Source organism: Helianthus annuus, chromosome 7 (genome assembly GCF_002127325.2).
Source record: "Helianthus annuus cultivar XRQ/B chromosome 7, HanXRQr2.0-SUNRISE, whole genome shotgun sequence".
NCBI lineage: Eukaryota > Viridiplantae > Streptophyta > Magnoliopsida > Asterales > Asteraceae > Helianthus > Helianthus annuus.
The window spans coordinates 62793987-62808460 of record NC_035439.2 but is presented as its reverse complement, the minus strand read 5'-3'; the positions used below and the strand labels follow the sequence as shown (position 1 = coordinate 62808460).

Genomic DNA, 14474 nt, shown 5'->3' with positions numbered 1-14474 from the left:
ATTGCAATCTGTTGGTGAATATGAGGAGGGTGAGCATCAACAAAGATAATGAAGAACTGATAGAGAAGCTTGCAGATGCATTACCTCATGAGACTTGGGGTACATACTTGATGATGCTCAGGAACAAGAAAGGATTTTGCACGTTAACTTTGAGAAAATTCATTGTGAAGTTGGAAGCTCAAGAGAGCAAAGAAAGATTGTTCGTATGAAAGATTTTGATGGTGAACAGGACATAGGGTTGTACTATAAAGCTGGGTTGAATGAGAAAACAACTAACTTGTCTCCAAAAGTGGAAACTGCTTTCAATGCTAAAGGTTCATCAGGAAGCTCATCTAAAGGATCAAGCAGCAGTACAAGTTTCTCATCATTTCCATCGTTCGATCCAAACATTTCTGCAACAAAGAATGGAAGAAAACTTCAGTGCAACATAGTATTAAATCTTGAGAATGATCAAGATTACTCTGAGGAAGTTGCTACAAATCACATGTCTTTGTTAGGAATGGTTTTGGAATCTTACAGTAGTTTTGTTGCAGGTCGCATCAGGAATCCAATGCTAACAAAGGAGGATTACGACCAGATAGATGCTGAAGAGATGGAGCTGATGGACATAAAATGGTGTTTGGCCAGCGTGTTAAGGGGAGCTGAGAAATTCAAGCAGATTACGGGGAGAGATGATCTTCGTGAGGCAAACATTTCTACTTTAGGTTTTGATAAATCTAAAGTCACTTGTTTTCGTTGCAGGGAAAAAGGTCACTTCAAGAGGGAGTGCACCAACCGTGAAGCAAGTGGAGCTCGAAATCCTTTCAACAACAACAATGATTACTATCGAAAAGCCATTTATCATCAAGTTGCTCAACAACCATCTCAACAACATCAACATCAAGCTCAAACTGCACATGGAAGATATGTGATTGAAGATTCTGGAAAGAGAGCTTGTGTAGGTAATCAAAATGAAAAGAAACCATTCAACTGGGATAATTATATTTCAGCTGATAACAAGGCTTGTGTAATCGATCAAGATGATGAGAAGCTAGCAGAGGGGTTTAGCTGGGAGAATTTCACTTGGGATGATTATCTTTCTGATGAAGCTACAGTTCACACAGCTTTTGTTGCAAAAATTGAAGAAGATAGTGATGATGATGGAACTGAGTATTATGCAAAAAGAATTGCGGATCATTTGAAAATGTTGGCAGAAAGTGATAGCGAAGATGAAAAAGTTAAGCAAAAAAGGAAAAAGGTAAAGACACCGGTCAGCAGTGATGATGAAGAAACACCGGTAGTGAGAAGAAAAGTCAAAGAATTTCCAAAATTCATAGTTGATGAAAAAGTGGATGCTAGAGAAATGAAAGCAAACTGTGAAACTTGTGTTATTCTGAAAAAGAAAAACAGTGAAATGCTTAACAATTTGAACAGATTGAAAGAGTCGTATGGCGTATTGAACAAAGCAATGAACATGTATAATGACACAAGCGAAGAGCAGGCAATAGCAATGAAGACACTTCAAGGGGCGTTCATGGTCAAGCAAAAAGTTGTGAACAATTATATCAAGAAGTGTGCTGCTCTTGAACAGAAACTGGAACTTCAAAGGATTGAAACTGAAAGAGTTAATCGTTTGTTAAAAAGTTACTCATGTTCGTCTTATGTCATTGACAGGATTTATCCGACAGCTGAAAGCTTGAAGGCATTTGAGGACAATGAAGTAACTAAAGAAAAGAAAGTTACAAAAGAAAAGATTGAAGAAAAGACTCTGGTGAAAAAGACTAAAAAGAAGAAAAACACTGAAGTGACGGCATCTGGTAAGAAACAAGGTGTCAGTTACAACAAGTGTCCACCTCCGCTGGAGAATGGATATTTGGCTAGAAATCCAAATGATGAAAGAGTAAAAAAGGCAACTAATTTACAGTGGGAGTCAGAGTCCTCAGTCAATCTACCAGAAAGTATAGATGTTGTGTTTACATCGTCCGACACTGATCAACAATCTCAAATGATGAAGAAAGTAGTGGATCATGTGTTAGATAACGATGACACTGAGGAGTCAAAATCGGAGTCTGAGTCAGAGTCAAATTCTGAGTCAAGCACTCTGAGTCAAACAGAAAAACAGGACAAAAGAGTTTATGATAGAGAATTCTTGTTATCAAAATCTAATTTGGATGATGAACCGTTTAAAGTTGCTTACACTTTGAATGATTCTGACAAATTATATTCTGATGAGGAATTTCCAATAAGAGGTGTCAAAACTGAATTGATTAAAAAGGTTTTCAAACTCACAGAAATTAATATTTCTGAAATAAAAGATTTAAATCTTACTGATAAACCTAAAAAATACATCTCAAGAGTACAGCAAAGACTAAATAAGAAAAAAGGTTACAGTTCTGGTTCAGGTTTTCAAAAGAAATCTAACCATAACGGTAATTTCAAAAAGAAAGGTTTAGGATTTACTCCTACAGAAAAACAGAAAAATGAAAAATATATTCGTGATTTTAAATCCAAGATGACTTTTGTTTCAAGAACATCATCTGAAGAAGAAGAAAAGAAAGCATTCTGGAAGCAGTCAAACAATGAGTTCCTTGCTAAGAAGCAAGAAGAGATGAAGGCTGTTGGTCAGAAGAAAGATACGAGAACCTGTTTCCAATGCAACAAAGTTAGACATATTGCCAGGGAGTGTTCTAAGGCAATACAATCAAAACAGTGAGTATCTCGTAAACTGAAAGAGAAAGTGATTGAGTTTGAACCACCAATTGACAGAACTAAACTTTTCAAAAATTCAAAATCTGAAATTGGTGAATGTTCAAACAAGTTTTACAAGAAGAGAGATAAATCTGACAATCAAAAATGGATTGTTAAGAAAACTGTTGAAAGCTCTAGCGATGATTCTGATAGGTCAAAATCAGAGGAGTTATCTTCTGGCGATGAAACTGACTCCATAAAGTCAGTTGAGCCACATGTTGTTTCAAAATGTGAAGCTGTTTTGAAAGCTGAGAAGTCAGTGCCGAGTGTGGATGATGAGAATTTTCCATTACTTCGGGCTGAAAATTATAAAAAGAAAATTGGTAAGGTTGAAATTTCTTACCAATTTTATAATGATAATCAGGTTTTTGATGTGGAGAAGGCTTTTAACCCCAAGGTAAAGCATATCTTTGGTAAGATGATTGACCGAAAAGTCAAAGGGGTTAAAGAGTTCTATGAGAAGAAGGGGAAAGGTAAAAAACCGAGTGGTAATAACTCGGTGACACCCAAGGCTGGTCAGGCTTGGGTGGATATTTTCTTTGAATAGAAAAACCTGAATTGCCGGAGATCCCAAGTTTGTAATTGTGGATCAGGTATCGGCATCTTTCTTAAAATGAGTTTGAAAAGGTTTAGCAGGAATTGCCGGAACTCCCAGGTTGGTAAGTGTGGAGTAGGAATCGGCACCTTGAGAATTCAACCAACAGATGGTAATTGGTTGAAAAACAGGTTTGATATGTATGATTATTGTGTTTACAAGTGGTTCAGGAATTGATCCTACAAGTGGTTAATCAAGGTCATTAGTTTGAACTTGAGTTAACTATCGTTCATAATATTGGCAAAAAATGTGATGATTTGATCCCCAAGTTTACAAGTGGTAAAATCAACAAAACAAATTTTCCGGAAAAACCATTTTGACTAAAACAAACTTGAGTGTTTTGAAATCATAATGGGAAAATAGTTTGTTATGAGGGGGAGTTCTGATTGTTTATGCCAAAGTGGATGGAGATTTGAGGTGATTCGATATCGGTTGTCATGTTTCTGTACAGTTTGTTTTCAATTTTATTTAATGTGTTTGCATTTTAGGGGGAGTAGAAAATTTCAGAAAATCCAAAAACATTAGAAAATTTGAAAAAACCAAAAACATGATAAAATATAAAATGAGTTTTTGTTGCATTAAAGAGGAAATGATAGTACATCAGTGGACTATCACAACATGCTAAAGAAATGTAATGTTAAAAATGTGATAAACAATCTCACTGTGGATGTGTCAGTAGGTTTTTACACATTTAGTAAATTGTGACGAGATATAAACCTAAAAATTCAAACTTGCTTATTTTGTGGGTAACGACTTCTTGGATATATAGGTAACCCCTAAAATCTCGTTTGAAAGGTCCCTTATTCAGAGATACTAGGTCTTTATGCTCAGTGATATCTGGGGTATTATTCCGGGACTTCTGCTGTATGGAAATACTGACCTAGTCCCCGAATAATACTTTCTGCAAATGCTTTGAAATATAAGCGCCGCCCTCAGTAAGCTGATGAAACAATAAAATTGATAGTCGCTGCTGTTGAAATCAAAAGATCCTCTAAAGGGGACACGCCGAAAAGTCGAAGCCGTCATCTCTCTGCGTATACGGAAGTATCGACCTGAGCTCTCACGGCCCTCGCAATTTAACCTCTTTACAGATAGCATCTGTGGTATACTTACCTGTAAGACTGAATATTGGGATCTGGATACAGGAGTATATACAAGTAGTGGGACACGCGAATAAGTTTAAGTATCTAAGACATTATTATCGTATCTCGGATCAGTTGAACTTTGGGTGAAAATTTAAGTGGATCAATATACTGACAATCTAGGTGAATTGTTTAGAACTTAAAATAAATCAAGCTCTCACGGCCCTCGCAATTTAACCCCTTTACAGATATCATCTGTGGTATACTCACCTGTAAGACTGAATATTGGGATTTGGATACGGGAGTATATACAAGTAGTGGGACACGCGAATAAGTTTAAGTATCTAAGACATTATTATCGTATCTCGGATCAGTTGAACTTTGTGTGAAAATTTAAGTGGATCAATATACTGACAATCTAGGTGAATTGTTTAGAACTTAAAATGAAATCAAGCTTAATGGTGTTAGTGATTTGTCTTAAAAAAACTGATATGATCCTCTTGCACGAACTCACAAAAATATTGTCTGTAAATAGTTTCTTTACTGCATTTATATTACTTGCATTTATTTTCTTTCAGAAAATCCAAAAAGATTTTTAGTGTGTTTTAGCTTAATTTTTTTAAAATCCAAAAAGATTTTCGACAACTGATATTGAAAAGCTGATTTTCAAAATTCCAAGTGCTAAACTTGATGAACAGGTTTGGGAGAGAGTGTGTGAAGATTGTTATTTTTACAAGTGGTTTTCAATGTAAAATTTATTATTGAATGTTTCTTGCATAAAGTTTCTAAAATTTAAAAATTTAATCTTTGAAGAAACTTATGTGTTGGGTAGAGTGTTGCAGGATAATGAGCTAGGAACGAATGCTGAATCTGTGAAAGCCAGACTACTATCCCAGCTAACTGAGAGGGGGAGTCTGAGTTACAAAGAGCCAAGTTCTAATCCTGAGACTGATTGTACTGATGAAGATTGAAGTTGTCAACATCTAAGAGAAGATTTTGTTGAAGACAAAGTTGAAGAAGCAGTTAGAGCCAGTGCTGATCCTGGAACTGCATTTGCGCAATAGAGATTGAGAAAGATAGAGATTGAGGATGCTTACAACGTCAAATATTTCAAAGACTGATAAAGACTGAAGTGTGAAGACTCGACACTGAAGACTCCGTCAACATCCGAGGGGGAGTTTGTTGGTGCATCTGTCTGTCGTCTACGTCTTGTATCGAGTCTTGTTCAGGATAGGCTAGTTCAGGGCACGGAATCCTAGATATAGTGTTTAGTAGTGATTCCGCTCCAAATGACATCTTGTCATTTGGAGCGAAACCCCTTGTCTAATGATTCCGCCTGAAATGTTTAGTAGGAGATTTCGCCCGAAATGGTTAATATCTGATTTCGCTCATGTATGTTGGAGCGAAATCAGAAGGACTATATATATGTATGTAGTTCAGAGCGAAATCACTGGTTAGTGTGTGTGTGTTGTCTTCCGGTAAGCCACGAAGTGCTGCCGAAGTGTTGTCAGAACTGTAAACGTCATCCAGATCAATAGAATCAACAGTTTAAAGTGAATACTCGCTGAATTGAACTTGATTTGTCTGTTTCGGTCGTTCAAATCAGGAAAAGTTCTTCTGATAGACTCAGTTGGGTCAGAACCCGATCCTACAATGTCGATGTACATCTCCATATTTCTTTCTCTACATGATCTATGTTCTCATGTTTATCGTGTATATTGTTTGCTAATAGACCATTGTTTTATAACAGTTAATATACTTTCATTTTCATTTTCATTTTGAACATATACAAACCACATGGAGGGAATAGTATCACCCTGCCATTGGTTCAAATGGGCGACCGCCTCTCCTCCATTGAACCAACCAGTTTATTATTTGAGTAAATTACAAGTTTTGTCCTTTATGTTTGTCCCAAATTTCAGGCGTTGTCCTTTACTTTTAAAATTGATGAGTTTTGTCCTTAATGTTTCCAAATCTTGCACGTTATGTCCTTTAGGCCAAACCCAGATAGATTTTTTTTGTTAAAACTGGTCATCCAAGGGTATTTTAGTCTTTTTACCACATTTATTTAATGGTATTTAAAAAATAAAACAAAATAACTTAAAATATTATTATTATTTTAACTATATATATAACCTCCATCACCACCACCCTTTACCGCCACCAGCACCCTCCACCGCCACCAGCACCCTCCACCGCCACCTTCACTGCTACTTGCATAAAAAACCCCCAAAAATAAAAAAACCTAAATTCCAAATCAAAAACCCCCAAAAATCCCCAAAACCAAAAATATAAAAACCCCCAACAACCATTGATGATCAAGATAAACCTGCAACAAAAACCCCCCAAAAATTTCGGCGAAACCCTAGCCAGATAGAACATCAGCCGCACCACTTGCCCGTTTCCCTCTCCGGCGACGAGATCAGAGGGAACAGAGAGAGAAAGAGAGAGAGAGAGAAGACGGAGAAGGGTAGTGCCGTCTGCAGCGGCGGAGGAGCACAGCGGCGGCGGTGATGATGATAAACTGATGATGATGACGGATAACCGACGGCGGTGGTGTGTCTCTGACGAGCTCCGGTTAGTGAGCCGGGTTTGTTATTTTTATTTCTTTTACTCAGATCCGACGGTGGTGGTGTGTCTCCGACGAGCTCCGTTAGATTTGGTGGTGATGATTGTGGCAGTGATGTTAGTGAGTGGACTCGGGTCATGTGGAGGTGGAGTTGAAGGGGATGGCGGCGGTTGTGGTGGGGAGTGGTGACAGTGGCTGTGAAGGTGGAGGTGAAGGGTATGGCGGGGTGGTGGTGCATCTCCTCCACAGATGGAGAGAGAAGAGAGCGAGAGAGAGTGAGGGAGGAAGAGAGAGAGTGCAGAGGTTTTAATTTAATATCTTTTCTATTTTTACAATATAGTCCCAATCTATATATTAGTTACACAATAACCCCTTAAATGGTGAAATTACAATAGTACCCTTATGTGCCTTGCACATGATCAGTTTTAACCAAAAAATCTAACTGGATTTGGCCTAAAGGACATAACGTGCAAGATTTGGAAACATTAAGGACAAAACTCATCAATTTTAAAGGTAAAGGACAGCGCCTGAAATTTGGGACAAACATAAAGGACAAAACTTGTAATTTACTCTTATTATTTTATACACGCTTTAAAATTACGTTTTTGCCCTGCAATAGTGTTTCTCTGCCATTGGTTAAAATGGGCGGCGAGTAATACCCATTGGAACAACCAGTTTATTATTTTATATCCACTATAAAATTACGTTTTTGCCCCTAGTTAAAAAATGCGGTTTTGCCTCAACTTCAAAATACAATTACCCTTTTGCCCCGAGCTAAAAAATACGATTTCGCCCTCGGTAAAAAAATACGCTTTTACCCTCAGCCAAAATTACGTTTTCGCACCAGTTCAAAATAAAATTTTGTTTTCCTCCCTGGCGGCCGGCTCGGCTCGTTTGCATCCCTAATCACAAGTACGTCTTTTTAGGGTTTTAAACGAACCGAACGAACACGAACACGAACAAGGTCTTGTTCGTGTTCGTTCGTTAAGGAAATAAATGTGTTCACGAACGGTTCATGAACACTTACCGAACGGGATTTTATGTTCGTGTACGTTCATTAAGGAAATGAGCGTGTTCACGAACGGTTCACGAACACAAACAAACACAAATAAATTTGGCGAACGCGACGAAGGATAAAGATAGATGGCCCAGAGAGTAGCACTCGAACTTGAATCCCTTATTGTGGAACGGAGGTCGATCGTATTCGCCAATTTAAATAAGGAGAAATGAAAGGGAAATGATGCATAAACAAGATGAAAATGAGTTTCCTAGTTTAATTGCTAGGATAATAAAATAGATGAAAGTTTAATAATAAAATAAATAAAAGTTTAATAATATAAGAAAGTACAAAGATCTTCAATTAAAACATAAACATACGAACATAAACAAACGCAAATCAACGAATGTTCACGAACACGTTCACGAACACCTTACCGAACGTTCACGAACACAATCGAACGAACGAGACCTCTGTTCATGTTCGTTCATTTAACTAAGCGAACGAAATTTCTTGTTCATGCCCGTTCAGGTATTAAACGAACGAACATAAACGAACTTCCCGCCAAAAGGTTCACGAACTGTTCACTGAACGTTCGGTCATTTACAGCCCTACGTCTTTTAACAAAATAAAAAATATTATATATGTATAAAGATAAAGATATTTCATATACCAACATCTGAGTTGGTATGAATATTAAAAGTATAAATTTATTGCTACCAGTATTTAATAAATAAATAAAGTTACATTTTGTTGTGAGAGTGTGACAAACAAGTTTAGTCCGCGTAAAACCAGTACAGCTGTAAGGTCATGGATTTTTGATCTCGTGTAAAGTGGGCCATCCTTGGGCCCCACGTACCCGTATACTGCAGACCACGTATGGTTACACAATATTATTTTTTTTTTTGGAAAATAGCAAGAATAGCCATTGACTAGTCAATTTTTTAGAAATAGCCAATTGAAACGGCTCCATAAAATCAACCCATGATTGTCACGTGTCTAACAACCGTTATTCAGTTGAAAGTTCTTAGCCGAGTATTTTCAACATGGCTCAAGCCTTTTTAGTGTAGCGGCTTGGCTTGCCTTAAGATCTTTTAACACGGCTTGATATTTTCCATTGTGTTTTAATCTTTTGTTCATTGTGTTTTAGTTTGTTGTACATTGTGTCTTCATATGCTCTCTATTGTGTCTTTTATCTGTTATCATCAATTGTGTCTTTTATCTATTGTCATTAATTCTGTTTTTATTTAGTTTGATACTTATTGTGTTATATATTATGGTCATTATGTTTTGGTCTGTTGTCCATTGTGTCTTTATCTGTTGTCCTTAATTGTGTTTTTTTATCTACTCTTCATTGTGTTTTATGTCATGTCCATTGTGTAATACTCAACTGATTTTTTGATATTTTTTTTTGAAAAATATAACAATATGGCACTCATATTAAAGATAAAAAGACACTCGATTTTAAGGTATGATTTTTTTTTAAACAAATGATGTACAAAAAGTTATAGACGTTTAAAAAACTGAGAGGGTGAAAGGGAGGAGGATAGCATATGACTTATATCTCTTATAGACAAAATTATCTTTCCCACTTAATTGCTCCTAAGGCCATGGGGTATGGGGCGGGAGTTTGGGCGTGGGTTGGGGTAAAACGCCCAAGTCACCACCCCGGGTGGGCTTGGGTTTGGGGCGTGGCCCTTGGGGCTTGGGTTTCAAGCCGGGCGTGGGGCGGGGGAGCAAGGTGACATGGCGGTTGCTGAGTGGCCCATTCAAAGTAGCCGTTGGCTAGCCGTTGGGGGAAAGCTTTTAAAAAAAAAAAAAAAAAAAAAAAAACTTTTTTCCTTTATATATACTTACCACATTTAACATTTTTCTCACACAATATCAAACACATAAAACACAATATTACCATGAGTTCTTCAAGTTATAGTGAATCGTCAGCATCCTCTGACGATGGTGCGGAAATATTTCTACAAACGATCACGGCGGTGGTGAAAGCTATCGTGGAAAACGAAGACGATGAGGAAGAGACTCAACAACCTAAACGGAGGAGGAGGTACATCGTTCGTGAACGGCACACCGCTAACGATTTGTTGGTAAGCGATTACTTCTCAGCGGAACCTAAGTATGATGAAAAAATGTTTAGGCGTCGTTTTCGTATGAGTAAAAACTTATATTTAAGAATATCTAGAGATCTTGAGGAGAAATATGATTATTTCCAACAAAAACCCGATGTTACCGGGCAATTAGGATTTAGTACGTGGCAAAAGGTCACGGCCGCACTTAGGCAGTTAGCGTACGGCAATAGTTCGGACATTATGGATGACTATTTAAAAATGTCTGCACGTGTAGCTAGAGAAACTCTTCACAACTTTTGTTCGTGTATTCTAGAACTTTATAAGAAAAGATATTTGAGAAAGTCCTCCTTCAGTGACATTCAACAAATATTGGAACATCACGCTGATTATCATGGGCTACCCGGGATGATAGGTAGTTTAGATTGTATGAAATGGCCCTGGGAACTTTGTCCTACCCAATGGCAAGGTGCTCACACTAGTGGATTTCACGGGGTGCCAGCCATCATGCTTGAAGCGGTTGCGTCCCAAGATCTTTGGATATGGCATGCGTTCTTCGGTATGCCAGGTTCACATAATGATATTACCATCATACACCACTCGCCTCTTTTCAATGATCGGGTAAATGGTATAGGATCCAAAGGAAGTTTCTTTGTAAACGGGGTTGAGTACGTGTACGGGTACTATCTAGTTGATGGGATTTACCCAGAGTGGGGGGTTTTTTGAAAAATCGTTCACAAAACACGGTACCACAGATCCAAAGATATTAAAGTTTAACAGGGTCCAGATGGCTGCACGTAAAGACGTCGAGCGAGCATTCGGTGTTTTGAAGAAAATGTGGCGAATATTGGCAATGCCTTGTCGACTATGGGACAAGGATTAGATTGGAAACGTGATGTACACATGTATCATTCTTCACAACATGATTTTGGAGGATGAAGGTAGAGCGATCGTTACATACTATGATGACGATGACCACCAACCAGGTAACGTAACAGACAAAGATAACGCGGCAAATGAATTTTTAATAAAGTCAAGGGATATACATCAGAACCTTCGAGCTGATTTGGTGGAACACGTTTCAACGATTCCTGGGTTTGAAACCGACGAAGACGACGAAGAATGACTGTCTTTTATTTTGATAATTATTATGTATGTTTATGTATTTTTTTTTAAAATAGGTATGTTTATTTTTTGTATAATTATAAATATAAATATATATTAAAAATAATTGTTGATATGGCATAGCCACCCGCCCAACCCACGTCCCGCCATACCCCGCGGACACGTAACCATCCCGTGGGCTGGCTCCATTTACACGTGTCATCAAATGCCTAACCCAAACCCCAACACAAGCCCCACCATACCCCACGTTCTAAAATACTTTTCACTCTCTAGTTCTCTAGTGGCTTTCTTACTCAACACTATAGTAATAAAATCAAGGTACATTACGTAGGAAAGAAGTTACATTTTATTTTAATGTAATGTAATAAAATAATATTTATGTCTTAAAGAAAAATACATACGAGTTTTGTAACTCACAAGCCAAGCCACCCCTATAAACCTGAAACTTCTACATCTCTCTCACTCCTCCCTTCTCCTTCTCTCTCTAACCTCTTCTTCCCTCCTCAATTCCAAACCAACACATTGAATCACACACAGTTAGTTACCTCCTACTATCCACATCTTATCTCCCTACAAAACACAATCATCACGTTCAAATGTTACAATAATAATTTGATGGCGAAAAGCGGTGTTTATGAAGCGGATCCAACCGTCAAATCAACGGCGGAGTTGAAGAAGGAGTTACAGAGGATTGTGAAAGCGATTGTTGAAGATGAAGATGAAATTGGACTCATTGATAAAGCTAATAACACTCTGCAAGCATTGAAAGATACACGAAGACAACGATCGTCTTCCGTCAGAAAAGTTAGCGAAAGTTCCACGACGTCGTGTCCGCTTGAGTTTCGGTGCCCTATTTCTAAGGAATTGATGAGAGATCCTGTTATTTTATCTACTGGTCAGGTAGTTTTTTTTTTTTTTTTTTTATTTGTTTAAGTTTTGATGATTTGGATGTGTTGATTATTGTTTGTTTTACGATAAAATGTCATTTATTGTTATTGATGTAATTTAACGAATTAGGTTTGAAAATTAAGATGTGCATGTGGAATAATGTTTAGAATTTGTCCTGCATCTCTGTTTTTTTTAATTATTAGGTTAAATTATATTGAATTGGATAGAGTTTTGTGATTAATTATGTTGAAGAATTGACATTTAGGTTTTGGTTGATGAATTTAACTAATTAGGTTTGAAAATTAAGATGTGCAAGTGGAATAATGTTTAGAATTTGTCCTGCATCTCTGTTTTTTTTTTTTTAATTATTAGGTTAAATTATATTGAATTGGATAGAGTTTTGTGATTAATTATGTTGAAGAATTGGCATTTAAGTTTTGGTTGATGTGATTTAACTATTTCGGTTAGAAAATTAAGATCTGCGTGTGGAATAATGTTCAGGATTGTGAATTTAATCCTGCTTCTCTGTTTACTATTGTTTAGTGTGGAAAAATATTCTTTATTTACCTTGAATTCTTTGCGATTTATTATGTTGAAGAATCATTTAGGGTTGGATTGACTTAATTCAATCAATTAGGTTCGACAATTAAGATTGTCATGTGGAAATATTGTTCAAAATTGTGAATTTAGCTCTGCTTTTCTGTTGCTTAATTTGTCAATAATGTTCGGTATTGTTAATCTAACTCTGCTTCTCTGTTTTAGTTGCTAATATTGTTCTGTATTGTGAACAAGGCTCTGCTTCTTTGTTTTGTATTTACTGATGATGGTCATTTTGTTAATAATTTGCAGACTTACGATAGGCCTTTTATCCAGAAATGGTTAAAAGCCGGTAACAGGATATGTCCCAAGACTCAACAAGTTCTTTCACACACAATCTTAACCCCAAATCACTTGATTAGAGATATGATAACACAATGGTGCAAGAATCGTGGAGTCCAATTTCCTGGCCCGGTTCAGTACCCAGATGAAAATAGGCTAACCGAAGCCGATCACGATCTTTTCTTATCGCTTCTCAAGAAAATGTCATCCACACAATCTGAGCAAAAGGAAGCTGCTAGAACTTTGCGCTCGTTAACAAAAAGAATGCCGTCTTTTCGTGCGCTATTTGGTGAATCCCTTGATTCTATACCTCAATTGCTGACCCCATTGTGTCAAACCAAGTCTCAAACGGAAATCCACCCTGATCTTCAAGAAGATCTAATCACAACCCTTTTGAACTTGTCGATTCATGATAATAATAAAAAGCTTGTTGCAGAGACGCCAATGGTTATCCCTCTGTTACTGGATGCATTAAGATTTGGGACAATTGAAACTAGAACAAATGCCGCTGCAACCCTTTTCACTTTATCAGCTCTTGATTCTAATAAATCCCTAATTGGGAAATCCGGTGGTTTGAAACCGTTGATTGATCTTTTGGGAGAGGGACATCCATTGGCAATGAAAGATGTTGCTTCCGCTATCTTTAATCTGTGTATTCAACACGAAAATAAAGCTAGAGCTGTGAGGGATGGTGCTGTAAGAGTGCTTTTGAATAAAATTGAGAATAGAGTTCATGTCGACGAGTTACTGGCGATTCTTGCCATGCTTTCCAGCAACCAGAAAGCTGTTGAGGAAATGGGAGATCTTGGGGCTGTTTCTTGTTTGCTGACTTTAATAAAAGAAACAAATTGTGCCCGAAATAAGGAGAATTGCATTGCTATTTTATACACCATTTGTTGTTATGATAGAACAAAATGGAAGGAAATGAGGGAAGAAGAGAGCAAGTATGGGACTTTATCTCAAGTTGCACAAAATGGCACTTCAAGAGCCAAACGAAAAGCCAATGGCATTCTCGACAGGCTCAATCGCGCCATCAACTTGACCCACACCGCTTGATCTTGAACGCGCTCCTGAAAATAATCTGTAAATTCGACATCTCTTATATCATTCCACGTTTGAGCTCATTTATAACTTTGTTTTCCTTCTTTTCCAAAATCAATTTTGTGAAAATAGCCATTGTGAATAATAATAATATATTATTACATACTCTCTCATATTAATTTTCAATAAATTGTGCACTTGAAGTTATGAAGTGTAATGTTGATGGTTTTAAATTATTCAGTAGCAATCAAGTCAACCAAGTTCATATTTGCTGTATTACTTTTGGTCCATTCAGTGTGCACATGGTTATGTATTGAGGAATCACATGTTGTGTCTAAATTCAAGAAAATGATTTTCTTGAAATTGTTATGAATGCCCAGTTGATAAAGACTTTACTTTCTGAACTTCCATACAAGGTGGAAGAGATAGATATTTTGATCATCAGATGGAAATTGTTACTTTGGATTTTTGTTTGGTGACCACCACATGGGAATGT

General features: G+C 37.1%; 1 protein-coding gene across 2 annotated transcripts; it reads left to right on the top strand.

Moving 5' to 3' along the window:
- Positions 1-11583: 11583 nt before the first annotated feature.
- On the top strand, positions 11584-14185 carry LOC110868150 (U-box domain-containing protein 9). Of its 2 annotated transcripts, none has more exons than XM_022117239.2 (2): positions 11584-12070; positions 12908-14185. In XM_022117239.2, the coding sequence occupies exons 1-2, from the start codon at positions 11786-11788 to the stop codon at positions 13991-13993; spliced, it is 1371 nt and encodes a 456-aa protein (XP_021972931.1). In that variant the 5' UTR covers positions 11584-11785; the 3' UTR covers positions 13994-14185. The 2 variants fall into 2 exon arrangements, with proteins under 2 accessions (XP_021972931.1, XP_021972932.1); XM_022117240.2 differs by having other exon boundaries at positions 11637-12065.
- The last annotated feature ends 289 nt before the right edge of the window (positions 14186-14474 follow it).